At 32.3% G+C, this 14821-nt stretch overlaps 1 protein-coding gene across 3 annotated transcripts in view; it reads left to right on the plus strand.

Annotated features, from left to right (window-relative positions):
• The window catches only part of Znf711 (zinc finger protein 711), a 29265-nt gene extending 16333 nt beyond the window's left edge, over positions 1 to 12932 (plus strand). For all 3 annotated transcript variants that reach the window (XM_038316540.1, XM_038316539.1, XM_038316541.1), the window contains 5 exons: positions 3139 to 3294; positions 3942 to 4079; positions 7952 to 7996; positions 9437 to 9580; positions 10256 to 12932. In XM_038316540.1, coding sequence (XP_038172468.1) covers positions 3139 to 3294; positions 3942 to 4079; positions 7952 to 7996; positions 9437 to 9580; positions 10256 to 11433 — 1661 coding nt within the window. In that variant the 3' untranslated portion in view covers positions 11434 to 12932. The remainder of the gene's footprint in view (positions 1 to 3138; positions 3295 to 3941; positions 4080 to 7951; positions 7997 to 9436; positions 9581 to 10255) is intronic.
• Positions 12933 to 14821: the final 1889 nt, after the last annotated feature.

Consider the following 14821-nt stretch of genomic DNA (forward strand, 5'->3'; position numbering starts at 1 on the left):
ACTTTCATGGTTTCTACTTTTTAACTATTATGAATAAGGATGATAGGAAAAATGTGTACAAGTTTTGTTGGGGTAAATGCTTTCATTTCTTTTGGATATATACTTGAGCATGGCATACTATTGAAATTTAAATGTGACTTCTTTCTTTTCCTTTTTTTCTACATTATAAAAGAGATCCTTTGCTCATTGTTTAATCACAATGTTATATTAGTATATTGTATAGTTATATAATAGACACACCATTATTTTTTGATATACTACAACAGTGGCAAACTCAAAAGCCCTTGTGGCTTTAAAAAGAAGGCCATCAATTTGGGGATGAGTGAGGTGGGCATGGGAGACATGAGAGAGACGAGGGAAATGATGTAATTATATTTTAATCCATTTTTTAAGAATGATTATTACCCTATATATTGCAATAAAATGGAATTTTAATCAGATTGTACCAGTGGTCTACAAAAGAATATTGAATACTTCCAGCCTTTTCAAGCAAACAATGTACCTTACTTTTGTCCTTGTCTTTAATGCTAATAGAATTTTGTGGATGTGTTATATTGCTCACCTAGAAAGTGGGTCCAGAAACTATAGTGTGGTGTATGGCTTAAAAGAAGCAAAAAAAAAAAAATAAGCTTGAATCTTTTAAGTATTTAATTTTTATCTATATTAAGAACAGTCACTGAAAGGCAAGTAGTGATCCATTCCTATAATTTCAGTACTGGAGAGCTAAGGCAGTAAGCTGGCAAGCTGCAGGCCAGCAGTTCTATGTCCTAAAATTAATTAGTAAGAAAAATATGTGAAAATTTATTTAAGTCATTTTGTTTCCTAGTAAAACTTTGTTAATGTTGTATTTTCTGTAGCTAAGAATATAGAATAAATATTGGTAAAGCTGATAGCTAAACTCTTCAAAGTTCACACCAGCTTTAAAAATAACTATCATTTATGAGCTAAAAATACAGAACAAAATCAGTCGCTTCATACGTTTCAAAATTGTTCATTCTGAGATGCTTAATCTAATCAGAAAACAATAGGTACATTAAATATTAAAAGTATGAAGCTTTTTTTAAGTAGAAGTAAAATCAGAAAGAACACCAACAGAAAAAGTGATTAGGGCATATCAACTATAATTTCAATATTTACAGGTAAAATTAAGATATATAGTTTAGAACTAGCCAAAATATTTCATTACAAAAAACTTTTATAACTTTTATAACTTTTTTTTCAAGTATTTTAAATTACTGTATTCTAGAAGGAAATATAGTCACTTAATTTATGTGTAATAATGACATATTTATCAATTGAGTGTATTTTATTATCAATTTAAAAATATTCCAACCTCCCAAATTTGTATTTTGGGTCTTTAAAAATGTGTTCTATGAATTCTGCTTTCAAATCATGAATGAGCAAGTGCTTGTTCCTTAAAAATTAACTTTTTAAAAAATATTTTTATGATCTCATCATTTTAGTTATTAGTAAGAAAAACTTTTAAGCAATATATGTAGCTCTTCATCCTAATTTATGAAATTGTCACCCCAGAATTGGTAAAAAAAAAAAAGTAATATGATTAGGAGCTTTAGTGGAATAGAAATATTTAGATCATTCTTGTGTCGTTTGAGTGCTAGCTTTTATTGGCAATAGTATATTTAAACTTTTAAATGGAATGGAATCATTTATATTTAAACAAAAGATAAAATAACTTTTCAGTGTTAAAATAACTTGTGAAGTGCTTTCATTGTTTTCCATTTCATATGGACAAAACAGCATTTATGATGACATACCAAACTTGAAACTGAACTAGGGAAAAATGTAGATTTTTGACTCATTGAGATTTGCTTGACTTTTTAAGAAGTACCAAGATTATAGCTCTTTAATGCATTTTATTCTATTTTTCATAGTTCTGAAATTGTTAGATATTAGATAAATACTAGGGCTTCAGTCTTTTATGTTTCATATGTGGTATTCTGAAATATGTAATGGCACAATTTTGGTTTCAATTATGCTTTAGTTTTTATAGGAACAGTATTGGAAGTAAAGTGGTAGGGACATACTTATAGAAAATATATTGCTTGAATATGACTTATAGTTGTTATTAGATTGTTAATAGAATATATATTTCATAGTGATATGCTGTGTTCTTCTCAGAAACTGTAGAACAGAATAAAATTGTATATGCATATTGAAAATCTTTAGTAATAGTCTCAAATATGGTTGCTTTACCTTACTATATGACTTTTATTCATGCACTCTGAAGCATCAGGTTTTTTATGAGGAAAAAGTACCATGCAGTTACGTATTATCTGTGTTTCTGATTTTAAAAGAAAGCATATGCTTACACATACACAAAATTTGTGTTTTGAAATTTGTTTCAAATGTGTCAACAGAAATTTGAACTCTTAGATAATAATTCATGATGAGTAATGAAAAGTTCTTTTTACTAAAATCATTTGGGTATGTTTTATTTCATCTTTTAAAATAATAGATTTTATAAATTAGTTGTTTTTAGAAAGAACTGCTTTTTAATTCAGGATTTGTTTATGTGAATTTATGAGTTATATGTTTTTCTGTTACAGATTTTAGTGGTAGGATTTTACATAAAATACAGTCTATGCTTTATTTCGTAATTACATGTAAAATGAATACCTAAGTAGATAATACCCCTCTTTTCTCATCTAAAGCTTGATGCTTCAGTAAATATAAAAACATTATATATGAAAAGGCAAAGGCACAGTTTTTGATGTCGCCACTTATTTATGTTAAAATTGTATTCTCTGTAGTTTTAAGGATAATATTAATATCACAGGAGCCCTATATGTGAACTGTAGTGCGTAAGTGAACTGCCAAAATCATAAGTCCTATTCAAGAAATATGGCCTACCTAAATACGTGTTTGCTTTTTTAAATTTTAATAGTCTTATACAGAGACATGGTTTGGGTAATATGATTTAATTTAAATTTGTTTTTTAGGTAATTCTGATCTTGAGTATTGTTTTCATGAAACAGCATTTTTAGTGGCTGCATAATAGGTCACTAAGGGCCTATGGTGGGTAGGTGGTTAAAATATTTTAATTTTGCCATTATGCTTACCACTCATTAAATGTCAGGTGTAATTTTTGACTGAAATAGTTTCCTTTATATTTTGCAGTGGATGATGTGGGGGAGAAGTTAGAACATATGGGGAATACACCATTAAAAATCGGTAGTGATGGCTCACAAGAAGATGTTAAAGAAGATGGATTTGGTTCAGAAGTGATAAAAGTGTATATATTTAAAGCAGAGGCTGAAGATGATGTTGAAATAGGTACAGAACTCTTTTAATTCCATGATATAAGAGACATTAGAATTCTTACCTTTTATGGGGATTATTCTAAAGTTCTCAAAGACAAAAATATTCATAGGCTTCTTACTGTATTTCTAAAACTGTGTATGAATATCTACATATAAAGTGGAGTGAGGACGATTCTTAAATGAAACTATTATGGCATAAAATTGTAAAACAAATGAAAATAATTGGAATTAGAATAAGGATTATAATGAGTGTTAAAGAGCATTGATAATAGAGACAGGTATTTTGGATTTTAAAACTACTTCTAGCGCTTAACTGAGAAACCTTCAATGACTTGTATGATCTCTGCCTTGTTTCTTAATGATGGCCATAATGATTGTGACTACCTAATAGAGTTTTTATGAGAAAAAAGTGGTGTGTGTGTGTGTGTGTGTGTGTGTGTGTGTGTATAATTATATGTAATTTTTATAGTGCTTGGCATGTAAGTATGACATAAATGTTAACACCTGAAACGAGGGATGTGTTCAAAGTATAATTTACATGAATATTTTAATGTACTTTGAAGTTTGTTAGAATTTTTATATGTTCTCTATATCCTCTTCATTAATTCAGGGATTCATTTCATGATATGTTTATAGTTTACATGCGTTTTAATTTTTAAGGTGGGACAGAAATTGTCACAGAGAGTGAATATACCAGTGGACATTCTGTAGCTGGAGTGCTTGACCAGAGCCGAATGCAGCGAGAGAAAATGGTTTATATGGCAGTCAAAGATTCTTCCCAAGAAGAAGATGATATCAGTAAGATAAAATGGCCCTGCAATGACTTATAAGAAGCAGTGATAAAACTTTAAAGCATTGATAACAACAGTAGATTACTAAATAAGAACAAAGTTTAAAAAATAAGCAATTTCTTGCAAATATTTTTTAAAAGGGTTCTTTTAGGCATTCTTGCACCAATGTATTACTCAGATAGGGATACATGAATTCTACATTTCAAATAATATGTTACAAAGAGATGAAGAGTTTATCGTTTTTGATGTAATGAAGTTTACAGATATATAGAAATTGAATTATATAGTACACATTTTGTTTATATAATTGCATCTGTTTAATTGGGGCTAGAGAGGTGGCTCAGTAGTTAAAAGCACTTACTGCTCTTGCAAAAGACCCAGGTTCAGTTTCAATTCCTATGTTTGGCAAATTATAACCACCTGTAACTCTAGTTCCAGGGGATCCAACACCCTCTTCTGGCTTACATGGGTACATGCACACATGTAGTTCACATAAGCTCACATTGTAATACACATATACATTTAAGAAAATAAACATTTTTAGATCTGTTTAATTTCATTTATCTTACTCTGAGGTGGAAAATAATTTTCTTTTATAAGACAATAAAGGCTCAGAGAAAATAACTTGCCCAAGACCTTTATGATACTAAAATTTGAATTCTTGTTTAACTTTACTGCCACTGTTTCCTTCACATGGCAGTAAGCACTTTTGGATTATTTGGATTTAACAGTGGAAGGGTTAACTGGTTCATATCCTATCATTGAGAAGTTAGGTGGGTAAGTAATTATACAAGTTATTCTGCCAGGGTCTCAATTTGTTATGCTGTTCATGAATAACTGTTATTAGAGTTTCTTGGGACTGAGGACTGAGGACCACAGGGTAGAAATCTTATTCAGATTTGCTTTCTTTTGTCATGTTTCACTCTTTATGTTGTTTGTTTATTTTTCATGAAGGTATTTTATTCTCCATTGTCTTTATGTCATTATGCAGTTTTTTGCTAAGGCTACATTTGTCTTGTTGCCATGCTGACAAAACACTATTTTGTTTTATCATAGAAGGGCAAGAGCCTCCTTTTCACATAAAGACCATGATAGTTTATGTTCTATTTATGCCGCACTCTAATAGCTACTACTAAAGTCTTTCCCTATCAACCATAGAGGGCTGAATTCTACCTCCCTTTCACAGCTGGTGGAGAGTATTTGAATAGGGAACAAAAACGTTTATTGAAATAACCTTTGTTTCATCTCTAAATCATATTATTTTTTTACTCACTGATTAAGTAAGAGGCATGGTAGGAGATGGGAAACTGAGGCATAGGTTTAGCTAATGCCAGAATTCCCTGGGAATTTGGAAGACTTAGACCAGTATTTTGTGATTATTAAAGAGGAGAAACTGGAGGATACCTTTCACTCTACTGTGTTTACACATTTCTTCTATAGTAAATAGAAGATCCAAGTTTTTTAATCATAGGGAAAGCATATATTGAATTCAATGATGCATTTATGACATTAAATAGAGATCAGTTTTCGCAGAAGGCATGTAAATTTTCTCTTTAGGTTTAAATTTTTTAACTCCAATAATATTTTTAAATGTCTGTTTTTTCTCTCAGTAGTGTACTTAAATTTCATGCTTCTTGAAGAGGGTCTACTAATTCTTGAGCAACAGCATTTCATATTTATATTTATATATGCATATATATACATATGTAATTTTAATTATTTTTAAAAGTTTATTTAGTGATTAGTATATTGATTATTATTCATTATACATATGGTTTTATCAAAATAATGCAGGAAAGCATAAATTACTCTGTAGCAATATTTTCATGGAAAATGTATTCTGAGTTCCAAAAAGCTCTCAGGAAGATTGATAGAATAACTCCCTGATTATAAATTTCCAGTGTCTTATGGATTGTAATACCCTGTCCAAGCACACATGTTTTGTGTAAAAGTCATTTTCAGAGTTAGGTATGATGGTTCATGGCTGTAATCCCATGACACAGAAGGCTGAAGCAGTAGGACTGCACATTTTAGACCAACTTTTGGCTGCAAAGCAATACCTTGTCTCAGAATGAAAAATAAAGAAGCCATTTTCATAGAACTTGTTTCTAATACAGAAAGATAATACTTTTGGTAAACAATTGTCTTCTAGAAGAATTAGCTATCAAAATACCTAATATAAACTACATTTAAATTTATACATTTTACAGTAAACTAAGGTGAAACTTTGAAAACTTTTTAAACTTGTTTGAAAATATTTTTGCCCATTTATTAAATACTTGAGATTGTAAACAAGCAATTATTTCTAAAATTTAGGTTATGCTGAAATATCAAATGAACCATACATGGAAATCACTATAGGGGAAGAGGAAGAAACAGTCCTTGAGATTCAGCTTGAGAACACTGATGTTAATAATGCAGGTTTCCCTGTTGTCTATCCTGCATCATATGGTAGGATACTAGTATTTTTACCTAAGTACATAAAGTATGTATTTACCACGCCTTTGAGCAATTTAATATTCTGTGCTATAATGCCACTATGTGCTGGCTGATAGTGAAATGGATTCTTAAAAATGCTGCAGGATCCCTGGCAGCAGCAGGCAGCAGGCCATGTGGCTGCAGGCAGTGGGCAGGGGGTCCCGAGAGCAGCCAGTCCTAGGCAGGGACTGCACAGGAGACCATGCCACAGATCTCTGAAGGTGGCTGGTCCTGGGCAGGGAGCGAGCCATGCAGTGACAGGGAGAGACAGACAGATAGGCACGCCATGCAGAGTAAGGTCGGATATTTATTAAGTGGGTTATGGAAGGGAGGGGAGAAGGGGAGGAGAGTAGAGAGGGAGGGAGGGAGGGAGGGAGGAGAGAGGAGAAGGGAGAGAAGGGAGAGATGGAAGCTGCCTCTCCTAGAGGAAGATAGAAAAGAGAGAGCTCGGGCTGGAAGCTGAAGATCAGCCTGTCTCAGGAGATGGGGGAGGGTGTGTGGCTTGTCTCTTAAAGAGACAAAACAATCATTACAAATAGAATGAAATATTCTGCTGTGAATTTATTCATCTCCAGTTATTTTACATGATTTTTCTATCACTGTTAAACCTTGTTTACTGCATTTTTGTTAGGAGCTCTTCTAAATTCTACCTGTATATGTGAGCACCATAAAATGTTTTTCCTAGCCGGGTGGTGGTGGCGCACGCCTTTAATCCCAGCACTCGGGAGGCAGAGGCAGGCGGATCTCTGTGAGTTCGAGACCAGCCTGGTCTACAAGAGCTAGTTCCAGGACAGGCTCCAAAGCCGCAGAGAAACCCTGTCTTGAAAAACCAAAAAAAAAAAAAAAAAATGTTTTTCCTAAATAGGAGTACCATTTTAAAATTAATCCTTCCCCTTTTTCAAAAAATGTATTTCAGTTGTTGACACACAAACAATAAAACTGAGGTTCTGAAAAAAGCAAATTCTCTAGAATATATGTTCATTTATCAAGTTTTTTCTTAGCCCATTTTGTCTTTTGTTAGTCTCATTTTTATAATGTATACATTAAAAGCTTCTGATGTACAATACATTAATTTATCCAAAGTTGTTTTTTTCCAAGTTTCATTCATTTCATTGTTTCATGTATTGAATATCTTTATTGCTAAGTGTACGCTGCAGAAATAGCTACTCAGTTTCTCAGTTTTCACTTAAAATGAAAAACTGTTCAAGATGTTATCAATTCAGGCAGACAGTAGTCTTTATTTTCAGAGTGGAGAATATTGTCTAACTTACGTAAAATTTCAATAACAAGTATATTTCATTGATAAATTTGGGCAAAGGTAAAATTTTATAGGTTAAAATGTGATCTGGTAAATAATTTCTGTAGGTAGTTTATTAGTTTATAATTAGTCCTTTTTTATAGATGAAAGAAGAGTTTCCAGAAGATATGAAGATTGTCAAGCAACAGGTGAGACAGTACTGTTTTGTTTTATATACTGCTTGATAAGTAAAAATTTAGCTTATGTCAGTAGTCATATTTGTTGGACTTCACCTATTATTGAAGTTATATAGGGATTTGCCTCTTTAACAACCAACATATATAAATACAATGTGTATTAAGTTATGAATGAAATCCATTTTAGATTTCCCTGATGATACAAGTATTAGCTTACCACATAGGTTGTAAAAGGTCGCCTTAGAAAAATTACACAAATTACTTGAAGAGTAAAAGAACAATTGTTCATATCAACCATTTGTCAATGTTATTCTTGGAGTGAGACTGCCTTCTTAATTTCTATGGCAAACATCTAATATGAATATATCATAAATTCATATCCTAGTTTAATACACTGTATTTGGTGTTATTTCATGATGGATCAGTTTCTTTATCTAAGGGAGACTTTTTCTAATGACAGAGTATATAATTATTCAATTTTTCCCCCTGGGCAGAATTTGACTCTAAATTTTAATATAGGTTTAATAGAAATCAATAGAAGACATATATATCAGCATATATGCTAGTCTGACAGTTTTGTGATTTAAAATTTTAGTGTATTTCTTAGTTATTGTTCTATTGCTGTTAAGAGCTGTTACCAAGGCAGCTTTTATTAAAGAAAGCATTTAATTGGTGTCTTGCTTACAGTTTCAGTGATTCAGTCCATTATCACCATGTCGGGAAGCATGACAGTAGGCAAACAGGCAGGCAGGCTTGGGATGAGAACTTACATCCTGATCAATAGGTAGGCAGGCCAGCAGAAAGAGATACTGTGCTTAGGGTAGGGTTTTGAAACCTCAAAGCCCATCCCACCTTCTACTACAAGGGCACACTGTCTCCAACAAGTCCACAGCTCCCAGTCCTTCCCAAACTGTTCCACTAACTGGGAACCAAATACTCAAACATATGTGCCTATGGGGACTATACTCATTCAAACCATCACAATTTTGTATGCATTAACATAATTAAATTGCAGCAAATTATCTGCTAAGTCTATTTTAATTCCTGAAGTCAGTCTAAATAATAATTTTCACACCGTAAAATTTACATGTAGCATCTATTTTACATATAACTACAGTGACTATATTGGTTCACTTAGTTATATGTATGTTCTTTTCTGAATCTCTTTAATATTGTCAGGTTCTATTAATAAGTTAATCTGATGTCATAATTTTGTATGTTATTCCTTAAGAGGGTGGTCATGTTGAAATAACTTAAATTTTTGTGCTGTCTTACTCAATGTGCTTGCATGTACAAAAGAGGATATGAATTAAACTTAGAAGAATGAGAACATGTGTATACTTTCTGGATTTTATGTCATAACTTAGTACTATGTCACATCAAGCAATTTACTTAACAAAGCCCTAAAACTATAAATATATGCAATCAAACAGTTTACATTTTTGTTCTCAGGAAACACTTTTGACTCAGCATTAGAAAACAGAAACACTACAGCAGCACAGTACCTTCAAATTTGTGATAGCATTAACACAAATAAAGTACTTAAACAAAAAATCAAGAAGAGGAGAAGGGGGGAAACAAGGCAATGGCAAACAGGTAAGATATATCTGTTTTTATGAATATAGCAATTAGAGATGTACAATTTTATGTAATACAAGGAGGTAAATCAATGTTGACAAGTTATGCCTCACATAGCCCTGTATATTTTATAGATAACTACATATATATTAAGATTTATTTTAATTTGGTGTGTGTGTGTGTGTGTGTGAACCACATGTGCGCAGGTGTTTATGGAGGGCAGAAGACAATGTTGTATCCTCTGGAACTTCAGTTAGATGTAGTTATGAGATACCTGATATGAGTGCTGAGAACTAAACTAAGATCCTCTGCAAGAGCAGCAGTGCTCTCAACAGCTAGGCTATTTCTCCAGCTCTGATATTACATTTAGCAGTATATGATTGGAGCTCTAAAAATGTTTATTTCTTCCTATTTAAGATATCTAAAGGCAAATTTCATATGCTTTAATTATAAAGGTGATTTATTCCTATTTTTCATATTTCATGCCATAGATGCATAGTCTATTACACAGTACTCATTACTCAGTAAGCAACATTACTACAAAAATTTTATAAAATGCATTTTTATCTTCTAAGGCTTTTATTCAACTTAGTATTTCCACATAGTGAATTTTAGCTAGTTTCAGGAGCTGTTTTGTAAATTATTTTAAGCAGTATGATCAAATGTCACAATTTCCTTTTTTTCTCCATCCAGCTGTTATAATAGGCCCTGATGGACAGCCCTTGACAGTATACCCCTGCCATATTTGCACAAAAAAGTTTAAATCCAGGGGATTCTTAAAAAGACACATGAAGAATCATCCTGATCATTTGATGAGAAAGAAATATCAGTGTACAGATTGTGACTTTACAACTAACAAGAAAGTTAGTTTCCATAACCACTTAGAAAGCCATAAGCTCATAAACAAAGTTGATAAAACCCATGAATTTACAGAATACACTCGAAGATACAGAGAAGCTAGTCCACTGAGTTCAAATAAACTCATCTTAAGAGACAAGGAGCCGAAGATGCACAAGTGCAAGTACTGTGACTATGAAACTGCCGAACAAGGACTGTTAAACAGACATTTGCTGGCTGTTCACAGCAAGAATTTCCCTCATGTTTGTGTTGAGTGTGGAAAGGGTTTTCGTCATCCCTCTGAACTCAAGAAACATATGAGAACCCATACCGGTGAGAAGCCATATCAGTGTCAGTATTGTGTCTTCAGGTGTGCAGATCAGTCAAATCTGAAAACTCACATTAAGTCTAAGCATGGTAACAACTTGCCGTATAAATGCGAGCATTGTCCTCAAGCATTTGGTGATGAAAGAGAACTTCAGCGCCATCTGGATTTGTTTCAAGGACATAAAACACACCAATGTCCTCATTGTGATCATAAGAGCACCAACTCAAGTGACCTTAAGCGGCACATCATATCTGTCCATACCAAGGACTTCCCTCACAAATGTGAAGTCTGTGATAAAGGTTTTCATCGTCCTTCAGAGCTTAAAAAACATAGTGATATTCATAAGGGTAGAAAGATTCATCAGTGTAGGCACTGTGACTTTAAAACATCAGATCCATTTATTCTTAGTGGTCATATCCTTTCAGTTCATACTAAAGATCAGTCATTGAAGTGTAAACGGTGCAAGAGAGGGTTCAGACAACAGAATGAGCTCAAAAAGCACATGAAGTCGCATACTGGAAGGAAGATTTACCAATGTGAATATTGTGAATACAGTACCACAGATGCATCTGGCTTTAAACGACATGTGATTTCCATACATACGAAAGACTATCCACACAGGTGTGAATTCTGCAAGAAGGGATTCCGAAGGCCATCAGAAAAAAACCAGCATATAATGAGGCACCACAAGGAGACTCTTATATAGTAAGATCAATATAAGGAAGTTATTTACAAAATAAGATGCTATTTGGGAGGAGAATCACACTGTTTTATCTGGTTTCAAAGCTTGATATTAAGTCATACCTTTACATTCTTTGTATTAAAGATCTTAAAATGTTTGGATTAGAAGGGGGATCTCATAGCCCTTTGAAAATTACTTAATGAATTTAAGACGCACCATAGGATGGTTGCAGAGAAACTTAACTGTGTATTAACAGTATTATATGCATAACTAAACTACAGAGGGGAAAGTTAAGACACCTTATTTCATTGGTCACACTAGAGATAAGTTTTTGAAAGAAGAATACATAATCGATTTAGAAATGCTTTGCTGTAGCAAGCAGCCTCACTTTTATGCAATTTTAGAAATGGGGTGGGCAAAGAAAATGCAGTCATCCATCAGTCACTTAGTCATTGAGCCTTTTATATTGTACCTGGACATTGGATTCCAGAAATGGCAAATGTTTTGTGTATTCGTTACAAAGAATCTCACTGAGAAAATAAGTTATATTAATTCAGTGCTAGTAAAAAAAGAGAACTTAAGAGTTGCCAATATTTTATCACAGGATAGGATGTTTAAGACAGTATTCTGTGCTGAAATCTGAAGTGAAATATAAGAAATAAAGTTCCAGTTTTGGTGTTCAAGTAGATTCAGTATGGCATATATGATAAAGGTGTATTTGAGTCAAATGTGGCTTTCTAAAATGGATACAACTATGTTACAAAGTCAGCATTATGTTTCTTATAATCTAAATATTAAATTGAGAAAACAGTTTTCTTAAATATTAAAATATTTAGAATTTTTAGGACAGTTTTAGTAAGTATGACTATTTAAGTCTTACTTGCGCTAATGTTTAAAGGTGCAATTTTATGCCATTATTGAAAAGTTTGGTTTTTACAATCTATATACCATATTCTTAATATAAATTTTCAATGAGGCGGTATTTATGCAGTATTTAACAGAACAATATACTGCCAATAGTGTTTGGAGGTGGATATTCAGTTTACAGTGTATAAATTTAAAATATGCATCCGTTTAACAACACTTTGTGTTAGCATGCTGCAAATCAAAATGGCACTTAATATTAAAAACTGGTGTAGGGAATTTTAATGAAAATCCTGTTCATAAATGTAATGCATATGATGTGTACTTTTAAGTTTTAGTTGGCTTAATTTAGTTTATATTCAGCTGTTCAGCATAACTAAAATGTAATTTTTCTTCATGCTATATTGTGGCCTTGTGTTTTAAGTAATATTTACCTTTCTGTTTTGCACCAGATAAGAATCAGTTACTTGAAAACAAATTTTTTATCTTTCTTAACTTCAGAAAACTAAATTTGGAAAATCTACTAAACTTGTGTGTTATGTGGCTGTAAATGATGTACACGCTGTAAAATAAGATTGTTACTGTTATGTGTACTTATTATTTCTAAATGTTACTCATTGAAATGAGCATACAATAAAAAGCATTTATTGCACTTCAAAGTTTTCTAAGTTTATTTAAAGTTGTGTTATAATGCCATCTATTTATTAAAGACTTCTCGCTTAAACTTTCTCTTAGGTAGTTTGATCTTTTAAGAATAATCTTATTCAATTTTGTATATTAATTAACATGAGTTAGGGTTAACAGTTAATGATTGTGACATGTTTATTCTTCAAAAATAGGTGTTATTTGATAAAATCATGATGAAATGCTTTAAATAAAAGTACTCATTTTAAGACCTGAGATTGACTATAAGAAAGGAAACTAAAAATTCTTAAACTGACCTAGTTCTGAGAAATGAGTATATCTAGTAATTTTCCCAATATACATTCAGAAGACAAATCATTGATTTTATCATTTGGGAAATGTTTCTTAAAACAAGCATACACTAATGTGCTATTCTCCAATAGTTATTATTTAACAGAATTCATATTGCTAATATACATATATGTCACTATAAGTTAAAATTCTGCCAACTGAGTGATTATTCTTTAAAGCCCATCAGCAGCAGGAGAAATTTGTTAACTTCATGTATTAGACCAGTACCCCACAAATCCAGTAATTCACACATTCACATAGGGATCTTATTGAAATGCACATTCAGATTCAATTGTAGTGACTGCAGTTATATATTTCTAGCACGTTCACCTGTGTTGTCATCCTGGGAGTATTAAGCTGATAAAAAGCATCCAGTGTAATTCTAGAATATACTGTGCTCTTGCTTAAATAACTGGGTAAATGGATAAAGAGAACCCATATCGAGGACATGGCATTAAGAGCAAGAAAAATAAACCTGTAAATACAAATAATCTGATATGAAAAAAAAAAACTGACAAGCAATGGTGAGCAAGTAGGACTGATAGAGAGATGGGACCTGTGAGAAATTTCTGGTAGGAAACCACTGTGGGTTTGAAAGAACGGAGTACAGTTTTCTTACTTTCTTTTTCTTTATTTCTCTTCCTCCCTACCTATTTCTTCTGTTTCTCTCTCTTCCTTTCTTTCATTTTTTCCTTTTAGTTTATATTTGATGATCATTTTGGAGACTATAAGGACTATATCACAGAGTTGCTGAGGGAAGCAAGGTGCCATATAAAGAGATTGTTCGTGATTACAGTGGGACTAAAAAAAAATAGGTCTCTTATAAATTGTCCCTTAAAAGCTTCAGTCCAGACAGAATCAAAATTCAGCTCACATTACAAATTAAAGAGAGTCATTTAAAGAACACGTTTTCTTGGCACAGGACTGCCATGTGTGCCTATATGGAAATTACTGAAAAGTCCTTATTACAGAATAGTTCATAGCCATCATGTGCTGATGGATTTGTTCAACTACTTTTAATGTTCAACTACTTTAAAATGATCTATGGCTTGACACAAAGTATCAGGAATTTCTTCCCAGATAGAATTCTCAGAATCAACTCATGTCCCAAGCAGGAAAACCACCAATATCAATCTTGCACTGCTCTTGAAAAGATTTTTTTATATACACAAATTCAGGAATAATATTAAATTCTATGTACCCATCACGAATCTTCAATGATTAACATTACATTACAAAGCTTGTTTCATTTATATTCTTTTTATTCTCTTTATTCACTTAATAATTGGTTATTTGATGCCTCCCTTCCCCAGTGGTTTAATTTGAAGGGAAACCCAGAAACTGTTTAAAGAATTTTTGGTAGATGATAGAATTTGCTCATTTATGAAGGCAGAGGAACCATAGAATCATAGCCGACTAAACCTGGGACTCTATCCAATTAAGTTTTTTTCTTTAATTTTTTGAGTTAATGTTTGTTTAGAAGAACATGCTTGTATAGGGCTATGTTATAACTATAGAATATCATTAGTTTAAAGAATCTTATTTCTCAATTTCGTGTAGGTGAACTCTACCC

Source organism: Arvicola amphibius, chromosome X, assembly GCF_903992535.2.
Source record: "Arvicola amphibius chromosome X, mArvAmp1.2, whole genome shotgun sequence".
In the NCBI taxonomy this organism is placed as follows: Eukaryota; Metazoa; Chordata; class Mammalia; order Rodentia; family Cricetidae; genus Arvicola; species Arvicola amphibius.